Here is an 18266-nt window from a genome sequence, read left to right as displayed (position 1 = left end):
CGAATGACTGTGCCTTACTGTTTTTTCCACCGTAACACTAATTTATGCACACTACGGGGTTTGAAATGGATGTCATCGATGACGATGTCAGCGCATTTAATTCGGAACTTCTGCAATAGCGACTTTTTCACTGTTAAAAGGAAGTTTATTCACCGCCCAGGAACAACATCTCATGCCTTCGCCTTCGATGTCTTTTCACAATCCACATCCACTCCCAGGAATTTATTATTATTATTATATATTTTTTTTTTTTCTAAATGTTTCAAACGTTAGGGTAAAAGAGGGTCTGAAAATGACTGGTATAAGAGCGAGGAAAAACTGCACTAGTTGATGTGCACGCTACTAGTGAATCAATAGATGTTAACTAGTAATTTAGTGGTAGCACACTGTTATCAATTAGTAGTAGTACTACTACTTAGCAGTAACATGTTTTTGTCCCACTAGTGAGAACTACTAGACTAGTACATGCACCTCAATCTGGATATCAAGGATATCGAATTAATCCTATCAAACAGCTTTTTGAGCAATTATTGGGAGAAAGATTACTAGTGGTGAGACTGAAGTGTTGTACTAAAATCCATGGACTTATGCTTAAACTGGATATCAAGGATATTGTATAAATGCTCAAATTAAAATTCACAATTTGTAAAAATGACACATACCATGGAGTTAAAAGCTTCAGTTGCAGTTAAGTATTTGAATAACAATGTAAAGCATATCATGTATTAAGTTAACATATTTCACCGCGGCACGGTGCTCGAGCACGTCTGCCTCACAGTGCCGAGGTCGTGGGTTCGAATCCATCCCCGGCCTTCCTGTGTGGAGTTGGCATGTTCTCCCCGTGCCTGCGTGGGTTTTCTGCAGGTAGTCCGGTTTCCTCCCACAATCCAAAAACATGCATCATAGGTTAATTGGACGCTCTAAATTGCCCCTAGGTGTGAATGTGAGGATGCTTGTGAGAATAAGCGGTTTGGATAATGGATGGAATGGAAGATATTGCACCAAAATGGGTCCTGAAAATTCAAAGGCTGTTCTATCACATCACCCCTCTTCATGTGATCCCACTTTAATATTTTAGAAATGTTTTAGATACTGACCTCCAACAGAAAACCCTATAATGAATCTCCGCCAGTCTTCAAATCAAGGCAAAAAAAAATTGTTGGCCTCAATACTTTTGGTCTCTCTTTCATTGGGGCTCATTTGGGTGAATTTCTGAGTATGAGTTTGACTAGACATGAGCCCTGGAATTCACTCAAAATCAAAATGGCTTACTTCTCTTTGAATTTCGAGTACAGATCCTTGAGACTTTTTTTGTGCGTCATCTTATGATAAACAGGTTCTCTTCCATCAGTCAAACAGGCATCGAAGGCTGCTTACCCCCAGACCCCAACCCATCGCACCCCAACTTAAAAGGAAGCACTGCTTTGTGAGTTTGGAACACCCATGACCCTTGTAAAGGATAAGCGGGTTAGATAATGGGTGAATGACCTCTTAAATACATATTGTACATTTTCACCAGGGTAAACATATTTTTTGCCATGTTGAGGCCCCCCAATGGAAAAAATAACAATAAACAATGATTGCAAGACGTTTTTTTGCACCACCCAGTGCTCAGGGCCTAAATGTATTCAACTTTATTGTGCTATTTGTTTACTTGTATCCATATATATATATATATATTTTTTTTTTTTTTACCAATGCACATTACAATGAACCCCTGCTTTCTGTGGGGGAAAGGGTCTGAGGCCTATCAGCTAAGAGCAAAAATGTGCAAGTGATACCCCCACAAAAGGTTTACAGTACATGTACTGTAATTGCCTATGGATGCCACAAGATGGTGGCAAAGTACTGCTTTCGTCTAAATAGAGCTCCTTCACTCACATATTCACCAAGATGCCACCAGATGGCGGCAAAGCAATACTGTTTCTCATTTTTCATGTACTTAGTAAAGATGCATATACGTCAAAAACAACAAAACACACAATAAGCTAATTTGCAAATGCAAAAATTTCACTGTGTTGTTATTACACTTTTCTCGACACCATTACACTAGCACAACAAACTTGTTTCAACATCTTGCAGCTAAATGTGCTAACTCATCTATCCCCATTGTGGCGAGACAATGGTCAGCGGCTCCCAATTGTAGCCGTTAATAATCGGCCAGGGATTAAAGTATGGGTAAACTGGCTCATCGAATGTGGCATTGTAGAAGGTGAACAAGTGGCTCATGTCTCCGGCGTCGTAAAAGGCCACCTCACCGCGGCCACAGTCCAGATAGACGCCCACCCGCCTGGGGGGTTTGGCTGGATATAACAAGCCATCCTCCTCCGTGTCCGTGCATGCTTCGTACTCGCAGGTGCCATCTCCGTTGTCCCTCAGCACCAGGGTCCAGAAACCGTCCTTGGGGCAGAGGTTGATCTCATCCTTCCTGTTGACGGAGGCTCGGGCCACACCAAGACCCCACGCCGTCTTGGGGCCCACCTCCACCTCCCAGTAGTGTCTGCCCGAGGAAAAGGCCTCCGAGCCGAGGACAATGTTGTAGCGAGTGAAGCGTTCTGGGTTGTTGGGCAGGTTGGGCCGGATTTTACCAACCTGGACGCTGGTGCGACATAAGGACACCCACAGGCAGGGGTAGGCTGTGTCCGGGTCCAACAGCACCGCGGTCACAGCTATGAATATCAGGAAAACTGTATTCACACTCACATCAAAACACTTGCATGTGCTCAATGTGTGTGCATGTGTGTGCATTTGTACCAGGCTGAAAAACGGCACTCATTTTCCTCCAGGTCCTGTACTGCAAAGGTCCCACAAACTCTCCTGACTGTAGATCCACACTCACTTCTGGGGGGCGCGCAAACAAGCTCTCAGCTCTGGAAAGGCAGAAAGAATGACTCAGTATTCCACAAGTGACAACCGAGTCCAAAAACTAGGATGGTAAATGTTTATTAACACAAGAAAGCCAATGACTGACAAATTTGTTGGACTATTAATTGATCTGCAAAAGACTATTGCATCTAACCGTCAACATTTCTGTTGGTTACTAGAGACACGATATATACACATATACACATAATACCAATCATGGCTGACCTGTTCTCTGAATCTGAGCCGTGATTGGTTGTTGTGAGCAGTTGTGATGTCATTTTTAGTCGACAGAAGACAAAATGTCTGCCCCCAGAGATGGCTAAAAACAAGTGCATTTTGATGCTTAATTTATATTCCACAAACGCAAAATTAAACAGAATGCCGTGTTTCAACTACTGGGCCTGCTGGGAACGTATTCTTGAAAAAAATATGTTTGAGTTGACTTCCGCTTTAAGTATTTATTCCTTTTTTATTTGGTTTGGTACGGCGCATTTCCTGAGCGGAGAAGAAAGGAGAGAGAGAGGTGAATTAGAGCGAGGCTGTTCACATCTGAATAAAGACGCAACAAAACTATATATATAGACATACAGTATATACTGTACATACATACATACACATACTGTATATAGCCTACGCATATATACTGTACATATATATACACACAATCAATCAATCAATCACATTTATTTGTATAGCACTTTTCATACACAAAAATGTAACTCAAAAGTGCTATGCAATAAAAATGTACAAAACACAACATAAAAGGAAGACCCCCAAATCCCTCCCTCCCAACAATCCCCAAAACATATATCCACCAGTACATCAGCATTCACACACACGCGACCCCCCCCCCCCCACACACACACACGCACGCACACATACAAAGCACACAACCTGATAAACTGTGTTAAAAAGACATGACAAGGCACAGAGAAACCATATGAGGAAAGGGTACCCAAGGGGAGCTCATTCACGCTGAGGGGAATGACAGCCCCACGGCCACAGGGAGTGCCAACATCACAGAGACCCCCGGCCCAGATTAGGCGGGGAGACCCCACACCTAGTGTAGAGGCCCCTGGTCACCTGGACCTAAGGAGCCCCTGCTATGACGCCCCCCACGCGGAGGCCCCCCATGAGGAAACACTAGAGCTAAAAGCTAACAACAACAGAAAATAACAAAACTAAAAGACAAAACAGTAATATAATCTAATAACTAAAATCAGTAAAATAAGGTAAAAATAGTCCCCAATCCAAAAAAAAAGATACATTACTTCAAATTATTTAAAAGCCAAACTAAAAAGGTATAGCCTATATAGCCTACACATATACATATATACACATGTATACATATATAATATCGTGCGGCTGTACTTTATGTTGAGGCTTGGGAAAGGATATGAACCCTGTTCATTTTTATCGTTATTTCATTAAACATTATTTTAGAGGTCCTTGCCTATTCCTTGGCCTATGTCAGTCTGCCCTCTAGTGGTAAATCAGCTGTAGTACAAGTCAAATTCAACCAAAAAATGTTTCAATGGATGAATGTCAGATTAAAAATGTTATGACATGTGATCAATCATAAAGTACAAATATGACATAAATGTATCATACAGTGATGGTACTCACCCGCCAATAAAGTCTTTAATCCCCTAAAACAGAAGAAAACAAAAATCGGTTGGTAACACTTTTTATCACTTCCTTTGTACTTGCATGATACATTGCATGCACTTATTTCACATTAACACATCAACACACTGAGATCACTAAACATTTCCGCTCTCTCACCTTGAGTTGCTCAGGGTTTTCTTCCTCCATCAGTTTGAGGCGGAGCTGGTCGGCTGTGCTTTCCAGCTGACTGATTTGCTGCGTGGACTCTGTTAGCACCTCCTCCAGCTCGGTGAGTTTCTCCTCCTTTTGCTTCTGAAGTTTCTGCTTAATGCGATCCTCCTCCTCCTGGAGGAACTCCCTCAGACGGCCAAACTCGGCACTGACCATCTCGTCCAGATCCCCTGCTCGCTCCTGAATGGAAACGAGTCACACATCCACTTCATTTCACCACTTATTAGCTTAAATTATAGTTACTTTTTAATTATTTTCCCCGTAGTGCTTGCCTACCCATCAAGTAGTGTGAAATAAAACAATCAAGTTAATCTTTTTTTTTTTTTCAACTAATTATAACGGTTAACTGTTGCACACCACACTGAAACAGATCACACACGTGCAAAGAGGTATGTCAGAGTGGAAGGAGGAGTTCATTTTCCTTGCTCAAGGGCACTTCAACTGTAGTCAGGCGGTAGACTAGCAACGAGTCAACATGTAGTGTCGACATTATCGCCGTGCAGTGCGGGCACATTGCCATTCAAGCTCTGCCCCTATTCTTCGTGGTGATGAAATCCCTAATTGCCACCGGTCCAACAGAATACTGTCCATTTACAGTACAGTACAAACTGTAAAGTATGGATGGCTTTTGGAAAAATGATCACCCAAAACGTCATTTAAAAAATGGCAATCACGGCAGCGCTTCCAAGTTTTCTGCGATTTTAGCGGCACATTTTCCCCTCCAGCATTGTGAATTGTTCGACCTATGTCATATGACTTAAGAGCAGCATTTCCCAACCCAACCTTAGTGAGCCACGGCGCATATTTTACATTGGAAAAATCTTACGGCACTTGAAAAAACAAAAATGTCATAAAAACTAGTCATACAGTAAGCATGATAATCTTGGCTCAATTTTTTTCACAAACGGACTTAGTTTGAAATCTGGGCGAGTTTAGTTGAACACAATACTGGGACTTGCAGGAAGCCATGACTTATTCAGTAGTATGATTGTCAACAAGTTTATTGTATTGCCATCTAATGGAAGAGCATTTAATTGTTCAGTCTACTACCGTATTTATACCACTGGCATTGATAAATGAACAATGACATGTTGTTGGAAGAAATAATTTTTGGACCAAGCAAGTGAAAGTGAATGATTGGCAAAGTGGTTAGAAATCACTAGTTTCAAAGTTCCTATATATTTCCCATGTATAACAGTGCTTTCATACACTAAATGTTGTACCTGTGAGATGCACTGTATTGGAAACACATGACACCAAATCAGAGAAAAAAAACCACCAACAAGAAACACAGAGACAGGAAGAGGAGAGTTGGCAAACTTCCCCTTTGCGTTGTTTACTCACGTCCTTTCACAGAGAGAATTAGAAGTGAAAATGTGTGAATGTGCACTAAAACTGGGTCAAACAGCGGAGAGGCCTGAGAAATAGGGTTCAACTTCTATAAGGCAATTCTAAACAATACTCAGAAGTGCTGTCGCTTTGACCAAAGATAGTGTACATGTGGACTTATCTGGTACTATTCAAACAGTCACCGTGCTACTTACTGTCATATCTGTTTCACACATGCACACAAAATGTTGCTCCATTTTGAACGATGGAGGAAAAAGTAGCCCGGCCTAACTGAAGTCAGTGTGGTGTGCAATTTTAAATATGTCCGTTCGGCTTCTGTGTGTGTGTGTGCGTGTGTGTGTGTGTGAGAAAGACAAACATGACTCGACGTGTTTCTGTATCACCTGCAGTGCGTCATGTCTTAGTCTCCATATGCATTTTGCAAGGGTGTTCTTGTTGAAAATATTACTGTTATGTAATTGTGAGCTTTTTAATGTTGTGTAATGAATAATGAGATGTCCATTCGTATTTTTAATTAAGGCAGGCTAGGGTGGGTGGATGTGATTTTATAGTGAGGTTGAACAAGGATCGTTGTCACCATCCAAAAACTCATACCTTAATGAGAAGGATTTTTTCGTTTGTGTGTTTTTGGAAAAGTGAGGCGTCCTCCGACTGCTGCTGAACTCTCTCCAGAGCCACAGACAGTTTGTCCTGTAGGAAGGAAGAACCACATTTTAAATACTGCAGCAATAAACTAGATTAAAGGATGAGCTACAGCCCCCCCCCACCTATCCTCGTTCGACAACACTCATTCTTAATGGCACTCATGTGACACGTCTGACCCAGAAACTCAAACAGAACCGCCATTTCAGCTCCAGAAAAAAAGAAAAAACTAAAAAAAAGGCACTTTTTATCAGATGGGTCCAATAGGAGGAGTTGCAAGATCTCACACTGGCTTGTTGAATTCCTGTAAAGCACTTTAGTGGCTGAAGGCTGCAAACTGGCTCATCTGCTTTTTGAAAAACATTCAAACCATGCGACGGTTTATGAAAGATCTGTTTGTCAGTGCCAAAAGAGACATGTGAACATAATTACAAAGCAGGGGAGGTTTTCAATCAGAGGAAAATGGCACACCCATTTATTTATTTTTTTATTTTTTCTAAATTTGCTCCTAGTAGTGAGTATTTTTTTTTCTTTTATTTAGTACAGGGCTACACACACAAACTACCAGTCAAAAATCTGGTTACAATTTCTAGTGCCACTGGCCAATTAAGCCTATTTATTTGTGAATTCTGTTATTATGTACAAAAAGCAGAATATTGTGATGTTCTTTTTTAATATGAGTTCTTTTTTCGACAATATCGTGAGCTCTTATATATCGAACAACCTCTCACAATATCATGCTAATTATCGTATCGGGAGGTTCATTTCGTGATATTATCGTATCGTTACATTTTGATATTGTGACATCCCTATACTGTATGTGTACATACTGCAAAGATATATGGGTGCAAGCAATGCATATACAGTATCATCACTGTATGGCTGAAACCTTGTATGCCCAAATACTGTACGGACAATTTCATGGGGTTTTTTTTCACAATACAGTACCATTGGTATGTCCCATTATTAACCAATTAAAAGTGTTGTAAAGAAACGTAGAACAAATCTATTAAGACTCTTGCACATTTTAACTGTCTGAGAAGTGTCCTAATAATTCTGCGGTAGCCGTGTGGCAATGTTGCCTCAAGATTGAATGTCTGGATGTTTTATAGACAATAACGAAATAGTTGGGTTAGATACTGTACATTTGAGTAAGTCTGTTCATGTAAAAAAGTGATAGCTGTTCATTGGTGCAGAAGGAAGTGTATCAGCTACAAAGGTAAAGCCTGGTACACATAAGGATTTTTCACATCTTAAAAGATGTTTTATCTGTGACAGACCCCACACAAACATAGAAAATCAGCCTTTGACTAGTTTTGGTCATGTTGTGTGTAGTCAGCCTCAATTATTTTAACACAGAACACCACACACAAAGATTTTGTTCCACCACCGGTCTAGCATCCAGTTTTCCAAAATTGGGACAAAAAAGCCTGATTATCTTTATGTCAGTGTTGTTTCGACCTGCTACACTGCTTAGTCAGCTCATCGTTTTATTTGTTGCGTCACTCATGACTCTAAGACCTTTGAAAAAGAGTTTGAGAAGATGACGTTAACCACAGACGTTTGCTTTTGACAAGTATGAAAGCATCGCTGTCCTGTGAAAAACACTTTTGTCTATTCTTTTTCATTTTTCTCATTTTTTTGTGACTGGTGTTTCTGCTTTACAGACATCACATTAATGTGAAAATTAAAATAAATAAATAAATAAATCCAGAATTAAATATACGTGTTTTTCACAGCAGAGCGACGAAAGGCTTTTTGTCTGGTCAGTGGGTTAACGTGCATTTGCAATTAGCGATGCAAGGATTCTGCTTGACAGCGATGATATGTACGGGTACTGTATGCATACGCTAGCATTCTAAAGTTTAGGTTCACTTTTGGGGTCTCATTTTTTTAAAGCACTGTTTTTTTTAATGAAGATTAAAAAATCCATTAAATTAAAATAATTTAAATAAAATATACAACAAACTAATCAAGGATTTAGTTTAGACACATTGTAATGTGTTTCAAGAAAAAGAGTTTTCCTTAAAAAAAAAAAATCATGTGACCCTTAAACTTTTGAATGGTAGTGTTGGTATACACAGACACAACCGTGTGATTTCATGGAAAACATGAAATTGTCTGGTTTACCCCAAACTTTTTTTTTCTTAATTATGTACAGCAATGATTCTCAGTACGGTACGAGCACAACTAGTGGGCCTCCCTCTGGTGGCATGTCAAAGAATCACTGTATCACATACAAATAAAAATTGACATTCAAAACATAAAACACTTTATTGAACATATTACAAATAAGCTTGTAGCTATTCATGCAACCTGAAAACGTTTAGCCTATTGATTAAGTACAGTACATTTTTAATAACTGTTTTTAAAACATTATTCAAGTACAATTACCTTTTAATTGAACCACTATTAAGTTGATTTTTTTTGTCCTATATTCGTGAGCAGCATTAGTTCTCAAATTGTGTTTAATGTTACAGTAGCTTACTGTAATATACTTTTTGGGTCTGTTATATGCAGCATTAGTTCTCAAATTGTGTTTAATGTTACAGTAGCTTACCGTAATATACTTTTTGGGTCTTTTATATTAATACCGGTATCAGAGTTGTAGCCAGAACATTTTCAATGGGGTGGCCATGGTGACACAACACCTCAGGCTAGGGTTGGCCGTCCATGCGTCCGTTTTTGGTTATAATAAACAATGACTTCTCGGCTTGCTATGGTGTGAAAGTAATGATTTTGTTTGACGATGACTTTAAGAATTGAATGTTCTTTAACTTCTTTACTTAAAACAGATTATTTTAGGTTTCAATCAGCTCGATTGCATATTTATGCTTTAAATATGCAGTTAATACAAAAACGTGGCAGAGTAGCAAGGGGTCTAAGAATACTGCATCCATGTGAAAATGGCAGAACAATCACTGATATCAATATTTTACCCTCGGTGTGAGGGTGACCTGGGGGATGGCCACAGAGCGATAAGGGCCATAGCCACATCTGGCCACCCTGTAGATCCGCCCCTGACCTGAATAATTTACTCATAAAGTCATGTTGTATTTCGTTACCCTTATAAAAATTTAGATAGATAGATAGATAGATAGATAGATAGATAGATAGATAGATAGATAGATAGATAGATAGATAGATAGATAGATAGATAGATAGATAGATAGATAGATAGATAGATAGATACCTTATAGTTTTCAAAGGCCTCGTTAATGGGGATGACGTTGTGCGTCTTGTGGTCCCGGGACATGCCACAAACCAGACAAATAGGCAGCTGGTCGTCCTCGCAGTAAAGCTTGAGTTTCTCCTCATGTTCCTCGCACATGTCCATTCCGAACAGGCGCGGCCAGTGTCCGATGGACGAGGCGACGCTGCTCATGCTGGACCCAGGCTCCCGCTCTTCCAGCTCCTCCGGCGGACCTTCCGGGTCCCAGTCGGTCGACTGCGCCCCTGCCCCGCCCTCGGCGGCGGCGGCAGTGTCCATGGCCCGGGCTCGACGTACGCTGTCCACCACGTTACACAGGAGCGAGTTGGGTCGCAGTTTCCGCGCACAAGTTTTGCGGCACTTGGGGCAAGTGGACTGCTCGTCCGCCTTAGCCTCCCAGCACTGAACGATGCAAACCTGACAGAAGTGGTGTCCGCACTCGAGGATGACAGGGTCGCGGAAGAGTTCTAGACACACCGGACAGGTGAGTTCCGACTGAAGTTCTTCAAGTGTGCCGGCCTCCGCCATTGTCCTCCTGTGTGCACATAGTCCTTATTCGGGGACAAGAACCGACTCGACTTGTCCTTTAGCGCAACACTGAAGTCTGACTGCTCGACTAGTCCACGCAAGAGTTGACAACAGGGCGAGAGGCAAAAAAGGCGTGGTCTGAGCTGTTAGTATTTTTCTAAGACAGCCCCCGTCAGGAAGACGTGCAGCAACAGGCTCGGCGACTGCTCGAGTTGCTGCTAAATGCCTGACAAGCGGAAGATATTGAGAGATATTCACAGTTGAACAACTTGTTCTTTCGAGTTAGTGTGTACGCTAACGGGGAAAAAGGACAAAGGAAAAGCCTGCATTTTGGGGGCAATAACTCACTAGAGTTCTGGGTAAATTATGGCCCTTATAAAACCCACCGAGTATTTCCAATATACTATATTTAATCTACACAATCTCAAACGATTGGTCAATTGATATATTGAACACCATACAATAGAAATATTAAAAATTAATACAATAATTAGGACATTAAATTCACAATTGTAATATTAAAATAAAGTACAAACCACAATTGCTGCAATGAAGTTGGCCGGTTTGTGAAACGTAAATAAAAACAGAATACATCCATTGTCTATACTGCTTATCCTCACAAGGGTCGCGGGCGTGCTGGAGCCTATCCCAGCTGTCTTCGGGCAGTAGGTGGGGGACACCCAGAATTGGTTGCCAGCCAATCGCAGGGCACACCGAGATAAACAAACAATTGCACTCACAATCACACGTAGGGGCAATTTAGAGAGTCCAATCAATTTACCATGCATGTTTTTGGAATGTGGGAGGAAACCGGAGAACCCGGAGAAAACCCACGCAGGCACAGGGAGAACATGCAAACTCCACACAGGGAGCCCGGAGCTGGGATCAAACCCACAACCTCGGAACTGTGAGGCGGACGTGCTAACTAGTCGACCACCGTGCCAGAGTACAATGATTTGCAAATGTTTTCAGCCTATATTAAATCGAATACACTACACAGACAAGATATTAAATGTTCAAACTGATGAACAAAAAAAAATCACATTTTGAATTTGATGCTTGCAACATGTCCATAAAAGGTTGGCACAGGAGGAACAAGACTGGAAGAGTTGAGAAATACGCAAAAAGTCCTGTTTGGAGCATTCACCCCGTGAACAGGTTAATTGGAAACAAGTGAACGTCAATCAGGGACGTGTAGTCAGGGGAGGCAAGTGAGGCAGGGGCTCACTGTCACCATCTGCTGGACGTTCTCTGCATGTGAAGAATAAAAATAAAAAAAAGGGGGGGGTTAAAATGATTATGTTTCATTTTAGTTCTATTCAGGGGCAGAGCCAGAACGTGGCTCATGGGTGGGCCTGGAAAAATCAGGGTGGGCCTGAATATTTCTCTCACTGAGCACAAGCCTCCTGTCCCGACACAAAAATATATTCAAATAAAATGACAAACTGAATATGAAGTTCAGATCATCCTTAGACAACCACAATTATGCCATTCTTAATATTCAATAAAATAAAAATAAAAACACACACGCACACAAGGAAACACAAATTTTAAAATAATTTAACCTCCTAAGGCTTAGTGGCCACATATGTGGACAGCATTTTCTAGCTCTTGTGTCCACAAGCGTGTGCACTGTCTAACTGTGGGTGTTTTGGACACATGTGGGCACTTACACTGCCATCTTGTGGTCTCAGAAGAGTATTACATACTACAGTCAAAATACAGTATACAAGATACAGTACAATACAATACAAAAAAACTAAAAGATTATGCTTAGTTTTTCTTCTAATTGGGTTCCAATAAGCCCAAATAGCAAAAAGAAATAAAAAATGCATGTAAAAAAAAAACAGCTTGGGCCTTAGGAGGTTAATAATAATTTACAAAAAAATTAAAAGTATATATTTCATGAATCTCACTGGGTGGGCAGTGTGTCAATCTGGGTGGGCCTGTGCACACCCAAGCCCACTCATGGCTCCGCCCCTGGTTCTATGGCCAATGCTTTCCGTTGATTTTCTTTTTCAATGCAATAAATATAAATTATTCCCTCAATAAAATAACTGAATGTGCCTATTTCCTATGGAGGATGGGCAGGAAGTGAAGTGAAGCATCGCAGGCTCAGTGCCTCAACCTCCCAAAGGTGCACTGTCAGACAGGAAGTGGTGGTAGATTTGTCTACCACCATTTGTTTTGGTAAAGGATTGAAACAGATACCTGGTATCTGTTTCCCAGGCTTGTGTCACACACTTTCTAGGAAGTCGATGCGGTGAGAGTTCATACATTCACACTTACAATCACACCTAGAGGCAATTTTCAGTGTCCAATCAACCTACCATGATTGTTTTTGGATTGTGGGAGGAAACCGGAGTACCTGGAGAAAACCCACGCAGGCACGGGGAGTACATACAAACTCCACACAGGAAGGCCGGGCCGGATTCGAACCCACAACGTCACTTTAAAGTCGGAATTCTGACTTTTCTGAGAATAAAGTCAGAATTTTAAAGTCAGAATTCTGACTTTAAAGTGAGAATTTAGACTGTGATAAAAGTGAGAATCTTGCCAACCTATCCCACGGGAGAATATGCCCCATACTGTGTGCGTGGTGTACTTGAGAGGACCAACGGTGCAGAACAAGTTACATTTATTTTCAAGGCATAACAATCTTAACATAGTGAATTAGTGATGCTGCTATTAGTATTATAATGATAGATGATTATTTCATCCAAGGAAGCATAAACAGTTACGTAAAAGCCAGTGAGTGGCACAATAAGGCAAGGCAGTTTTATTTATATAGCACATTTCCTACACAATGTGCTTTATACAAACAAAGACACAACACCTACAATCATTTACAAACACAAGTTAACAACATTCAAAAGCAAAGCAGAAAAAACAAAAATAGCTTACAAAAAATTACTAGAATGTACGGTGACAACATTTAAACTAAAAGAACTAAAAGAAAAAAATTGTTTAGAGGACCTTAATCAAATGTATGAGAAAAAAACAGAGTAGCCAAACTGTGCAGGAAGGCAACACTTAATTCCAAAACCAAGAGAGGAGTAATATGTGCCCAACTGGGTCAAGGGAATCATGGATGTTTTTTTTTTATTACGTTTTATATGTTTTGTTAAATTATTGTAAAGCTTGCTAATTATTTGTCACCAACCACAACACAATAGACACAAACATGTCAAATGCAACTTACGTTTACAAAAATGTCTTCCAGAAGTCCTGATATCTTCTGCAGAGAGCAGCAATGACAACCCGGGTGTTAAGCAGGAGAATAAAAAACAAAAACTCTGACTCAAACATACGAAGCATGATGAATGGCTGACACTCAGCTGTCAAAGCATCTTACTCAGCAGGTTCTATCTGGGACTATAACAAATGATAAATCTCTGCTCTTCCCGTCTTACATAATCACCAGGAAGTTCCAAATTATTATAAAAGGTTTTACGGATTATTTTTCCATGATTCATTTACATGTCCAGAACGCTCTTTAGATATTGACCATAAACTGTCAAACCCTACAGGAAAGTATTTTCAAAGACACATTATTGTCTTTGGAAAGTCATGCTTTGATGCAAAAATCCAATACACTGCTGACATCAATACCTTTGTAATCCATTTCTCTAATACACTGCAACACATTTATTCATTCGTTATGCTGTGAAATTTTTTTTACCCAAAACCGCATGAAACGCTGAGAAGAAAAATCCAGCGGAGAAGAAAAAGAAGTCAAATGTGACTTAACGTCAGACGTATGCTGATGCCAACACATTGCCTCGTGTCACATTCTACTCATGCGGCAAATCAAGGGTGTCTTTTTGCTCTAGCTGTGATTTCGCACATGTTGACCCATGTCTGTTAAACAATGCAGAAATTCATAAATCAAGTCGGGAAAAAGGTGTCAGAAAGAGAGGGTTTCCCCACAAATAACACAACGGGAAATAGACTGAGCTCAAGCACTATTTTGGAAAATGTTGTATGGTTCCCACGATAAGGGAAGTTTTGATGACTCAATGTAATAACGAGAGTCGTAGAAAGGAAACAAGACGGGACAAAGAAAAGCCTCACATGAGTGTGACAGTCATGCACACTAAGCAGGAGAAAAGATACTTTAAACTCAGCCCTCCACCAAAGCAGCCTAATTCTGGACTCGGAATGTGTATAAGAATCGATTAGTCAATGAATTTATTGTTAATTCTGTCAATGATGTAGAATTGTGTCATGGTTCAAGTGGAAATTTCAATGTTTTACTCTCAAGTGGCACAATTTGGATATGTGTCATGGCAGCGTAGGTAGAAAACAAACTCATGGGGTCTCTTCCAAATCTAGATAAAAAATACGATACGCATTGGATATGAACCAAAGCGAGCGCACCACATAAAATCAGCTATAGGCTACCCGAGACTGATGTCAAATCCCGGGCAACGCTTGCCCAAACAACACCAAGAAAGGCAAATCTAAACTTCAGTGACAGCATCGACCATTTAATATGGTCTAATTATGCTACATTAAAGGCCATGTCCATCATAAAATAAGCAAAACAACTGCTGGTGGCAATCAGAGGAGTATTGTGGCAGTTAATCTCATTTAAATCAAATGACGGGAAGAGTTAGGGAACAAAATGATCTTCGTATTTATATTATCAATGTATTAATATTTACTTCCATGTTGTCACTGCTTAGTGCTGACACTTGTGTAATTACTTGCATGCAATTTCAGCATCTATATTTTGGAATTAGACAGTCAGAAAATGGTGTAAAGGCACTTAATCGGAATTTAGCTACAGTTCCCGGTATGAGGCCGCATAACACTGGCATGGAAACAAGAAGAAATTGATTTTCTAGCCCTTTGAAGCTCAAAGCCTTTAAAGTTTTGGCAGCCTGCTACAAAAGCTGCTAGTTGTTCACTTTCATTTGCATTTTTCCACCTTTTTTGTCTACGTAGCGTTATCGAAAGTCGTGTGGCCCGTTTGTTGACTGTTTTCAGCATTTCCGCCCATGGCAGTCAATGATACTGGTGCTTGATGGTCGCGCCATTTTGGCAACGCGCGCTTGAATGACCGCCATTTCTGTTGAGGGGAATGTCGACACTATTTGACTGTACTTGTTTTGCGCGCTTAAATGGGCAGTATTTTTGCAACACCCCGACGTCGTTGGACTGTTGGACTGTCTGCGATGGTACAGGTGGATGGATAGATGGCTGGGGGAGCTGAGTAGGAAGCGAGGAGCATTGTGAACACGGGACAAGAAGATGTGGCGAGGAGTCCGTGTTTGAAAAGTGAAGCGAAATTTAGCTCGTAGCAGACGTGAGTGACGTCATGCGTGCTGCGATCATCATCTGTGATCTCTGATCACCTGGTGGAAGGAGACTTCGAATCGGTCCGCTTTCATCTATAACCGTTTCAAACAACAATGTGTAGCCTATGTAGGAATGGAGAAAGGGATGTTATTGGTTTGTGTTTCTATTACTGTTAATGATTTAGCTCTTGCTGAAGCTGTTGTGAAAGTGATATAGAAATATATATATATGTATATTTTCATTTTCATTTACCAGCCTCACTTAGGCTTGGACTGAATTTACCGTGTGACTTTTGTTATACGCCTTGCCAAATTCTTCTGAGGTTGGGTGAGCCGGTAAGGATATTCTATAGTTCCCAGAAGACACTGAGACTGCTGGTCAAGAGGGGAAGTTTGCAAACCAATTTTGGGGGCTGGATTACCCGCAGGGTTCCTTCTGTCTGCATATAAAGGAAAAACCTGATGACCTCCAAGTGTCTCACTCTGGCAGACATTGCGCAGAATGTCCCTTTCACACAACATGTGTTCCTCCATTGGAGCTCTCTTTCTTCTCTTTAGCTGCTTTGACGGTCTGGTCCTTGGAGAGCTCCACCAGGACTTCTCCAAATGCCACGGTTTCTTCTATAAGGGAACGCCACCAAAAGGTGTGAATGCAGTGGGCTACCAGCCCATATGCCAGCGCTTTGAAAACCACTACCGCTTTGCCAGCATGTACCACCGTCAGCATCGCACGCCTTTGTATTCGGCATACATAATCAGCTCTGCTGATGGGAAACGTCCCAATTCCACCTGGATGTATGAGCCACAGGTGAGAAAAACTACACTGAACAACTGTCTGTTGAATGCTACACTGCAGGTAATGTGTATAGTTTGTACTGTCATTTAGAATGAAGCCAGATGATATTGTTAAATATAACAAAGTAGTCCCTGACAAGAGCTTTTGTTTGTTGTGCTGTTAGAAATACATCTCAGGATGATACATCACAGTTTTATAGCAACAGTAGGAACATACATGCTAAAATTCTCTAACAGTGTCAGTCCAAAGTGAGCGCAGCCTAATTTTCCATTTGGTAACAAGAAAATCCTTGCAATATCTCAATGTTATTATTTATTACATATGACAGTTTTGAAATTTTGTTCCAGATTTGAACATATTTGATTTGCTTTCGGGGGCCACATAAAATGATGACACCTGTGATTTAGACAAACAGTAGTACTTTGTTGCCATCTTTGCACACATTTGTGCCAAGAAACTATTGAAGTTATAGTTAAGGAGTTTCATTTAGACTGAAGCCTTGCCACTGTCTTGTGGTATGTTTGTGACAAGAAACGATGTTGAAGTGAATTGAGGAGCTTCATTTAGAGAAAAGTAGTGGTTTGCCACCATTTTGTGGCATCTTGGTGCCAAGAAACTGTGTTGAAATGAGTTTAGGCACTTCATTTGGACTCAAGTAGTGCTTTGACACCATCTTGTGGCATCTGTGGGCAATTAGAAGCCTTGAAGAATTTCACTATTTGCAACAATGTTTTATAAAACATTATTTCCTTACTGGATAGTTTAGACTTTTTTTTAAGTATACTGTAGTTATATATTTTTTTCATTATAGATTTTATTCTTAAAATACTAACTTTTTGTATGCACCATATAATGACAATAAAGGCTATTTCTGTACCAAACATACAGTGCCTTATGGAACGATGTACTGACTCAATTTTTTTCCCCATATGACTAAAACAGTTGGCATTCTCCCGCGCCAGTCCTGAAATGAAACCATTCAACGCACCAGTGGATCAGAATGTGATAGAAAGTCAAGCAGTGCTTCAGGATTACAAGAATTCCAACTACACCAGGGGCCATCTCAATCCCAGCATGCACCAGAAGACCAGAGGAGACCGTGTGGCCACGTTCACCCTGACCAATGTTGTCCCTCAGCGGGCGGGCTCCAACTCGGGCCCCTGGAATTTGCTGGAGAACGAAGTGCTGAGGAAGTTCAAGGCCTTCTGTGAGGGTCCCATGTATGTGATCACAGGAGCAATGCCTTACGCGAATGGCTCTCGCTGGATCAGTAACAGGGTGTCTGTCCCTGAGTATATGTGGTCCGCCTACTGCTGCCCGTCTTATAAGGCCAAGCTTCCTCAGGCTGTGCGGCCACTCTTTCCAACATACGCCGCTGTGGGCAGAAACGACCGCAACAGTAACGAGGAGATTGTGCCAGTCAACCCCAAAGCGAGAAGGGCGTTGCGGGGCTACGATGTGAAGAAGATGCCTCTGGACAGTCTGGAGGGCATCCTGGCACAAAGGTTGGCCATGCCCATCAGTTTGTTTGAGAACCAGTGTCAGTAGCTATGCGAACAACCAGGTCTGCGGTCACTGTCTTTAATCAACATAATCATTTGGTTCTGAATGGCTGATTATTGCAATTATTTTCTGAATGTAACTGATGACTGAAAGGTACAATTGTTCATATTATTGATCCTACAATAAATTTAAACTGCAAATGGCCAAGTTCTCCCCCAAGTCCTATTTT

General features: G+C 41.0%; 2 protein-coding genes across 2 annotated transcripts; one reads left to right on the top strand and one right to left on the bottom strand.

Moving 5' to 3' along the window:
* Nucleotides 1-1438: 1438 nt before the first annotated feature.
* LOC147151861 (nuclear factor 7, brain-like) lies at nucleotides 1439-10453 on the bottom strand. Its single transcript, XM_086024454.1, has 6 exons — nucleotides 9890-10453; nucleotides 6649-6744; nucleotides 4651-4884; nucleotides 4492-4514; nucleotides 2755-2870; nucleotides 1439-2669 (listed from the first exon to the last, which is right to left on the bottom strand). The coding sequence occupies exons 1-6, from the start codon at nucleotides 10433-10435 to the stop codon at nucleotides 2101-2103; spliced, it is 1584 nt and encodes a 527-aa protein (XP_085880580.1). The 5' UTR covers nucleotides 10436-10453; the 3' UTR covers nucleotides 1439-2100.
* Nucleotides 10454-15221: 4768 nt separating this feature from the next.
* LOC147151860 (endonuclease domain-containing 1 protein-like) lies at nucleotides 15222-18212 on the top strand. The gene is made up of 2 exons (XM_086023076.1): nucleotides 15222-16546; nucleotides 17477-18212. The coding sequence occupies exons 1-2, from the start codon at nucleotides 16241-16243 to the stop codon at nucleotides 18080-18082; spliced, it is 912 nt and encodes a 303-aa protein (XP_085879202.1). The 5' UTR covers nucleotides 15222-16240; the 3' UTR covers nucleotides 18083-18212.
* The last annotated feature ends 54 nt before the right edge of the window (nucleotides 18213-18266 follow it).

The sequence above is a fragment of the Filicampus tigris genome, chromosome 2 (genome assembly GCF_054856515.1).
Source record: "Filicampus tigris isolate MCC_2025a chromosome 2, RoL_Ftig_1.0, whole genome shotgun sequence".
NCBI classification, from domain to species: domain Eukaryota; kingdom Metazoa; phylum Chordata; class Actinopteri; order Syngnathiformes; family Syngnathidae; genus Filicampus; species Filicampus tigris.
Note: the sequence above shows the minus strand (reverse complement) of the source record. Positions and strands in the feature narration are given on the sequence as shown.

What these genes read in the sequence shown, in the direction of transcription:
- LOC147151861 (XM_086024454.1), bottom strand. Translation starts at nt 10,435, where the DNA reads ATGGCGGAGGCCGGCACACTTGAAGAACTTCAGTCGGAACTCACCTGT. An exon ending in AAAACCCTGAGCAACTCAAG is followed by an intron (nt 4,515 to 4,650) that starts GTGAGAGAGCGG and finishes CTTCTGTTTTAG; the next exon opens with GGGATTAAAGACTTTATTGG. An exon ending in ATTAAAGACTTTATTGGCGG is followed by an intron (nt 2,871 to 4,491) that starts GTGAGTACCATC and finishes CTGCCTTTCCAG; the next exon opens with AGCTGAGAGCTTGTTTGCGC.
- LOC147151860 (XM_086023076.1), top strand. Translation starts at nt 16,241, where the DNA reads ATGTCCCTTTCACACAACATGTGTTCCTCCATTGGAGCTCTCTTTCTT. An exon ending in CCTGGATGTATGAGCCACAG is followed by an intron (nt 16,547 to 17,476) that starts GTGAGAAAAACT and finishes TGACTAAAACAG; the next exon opens with TTGGCATTCTCCCGCGCCAG.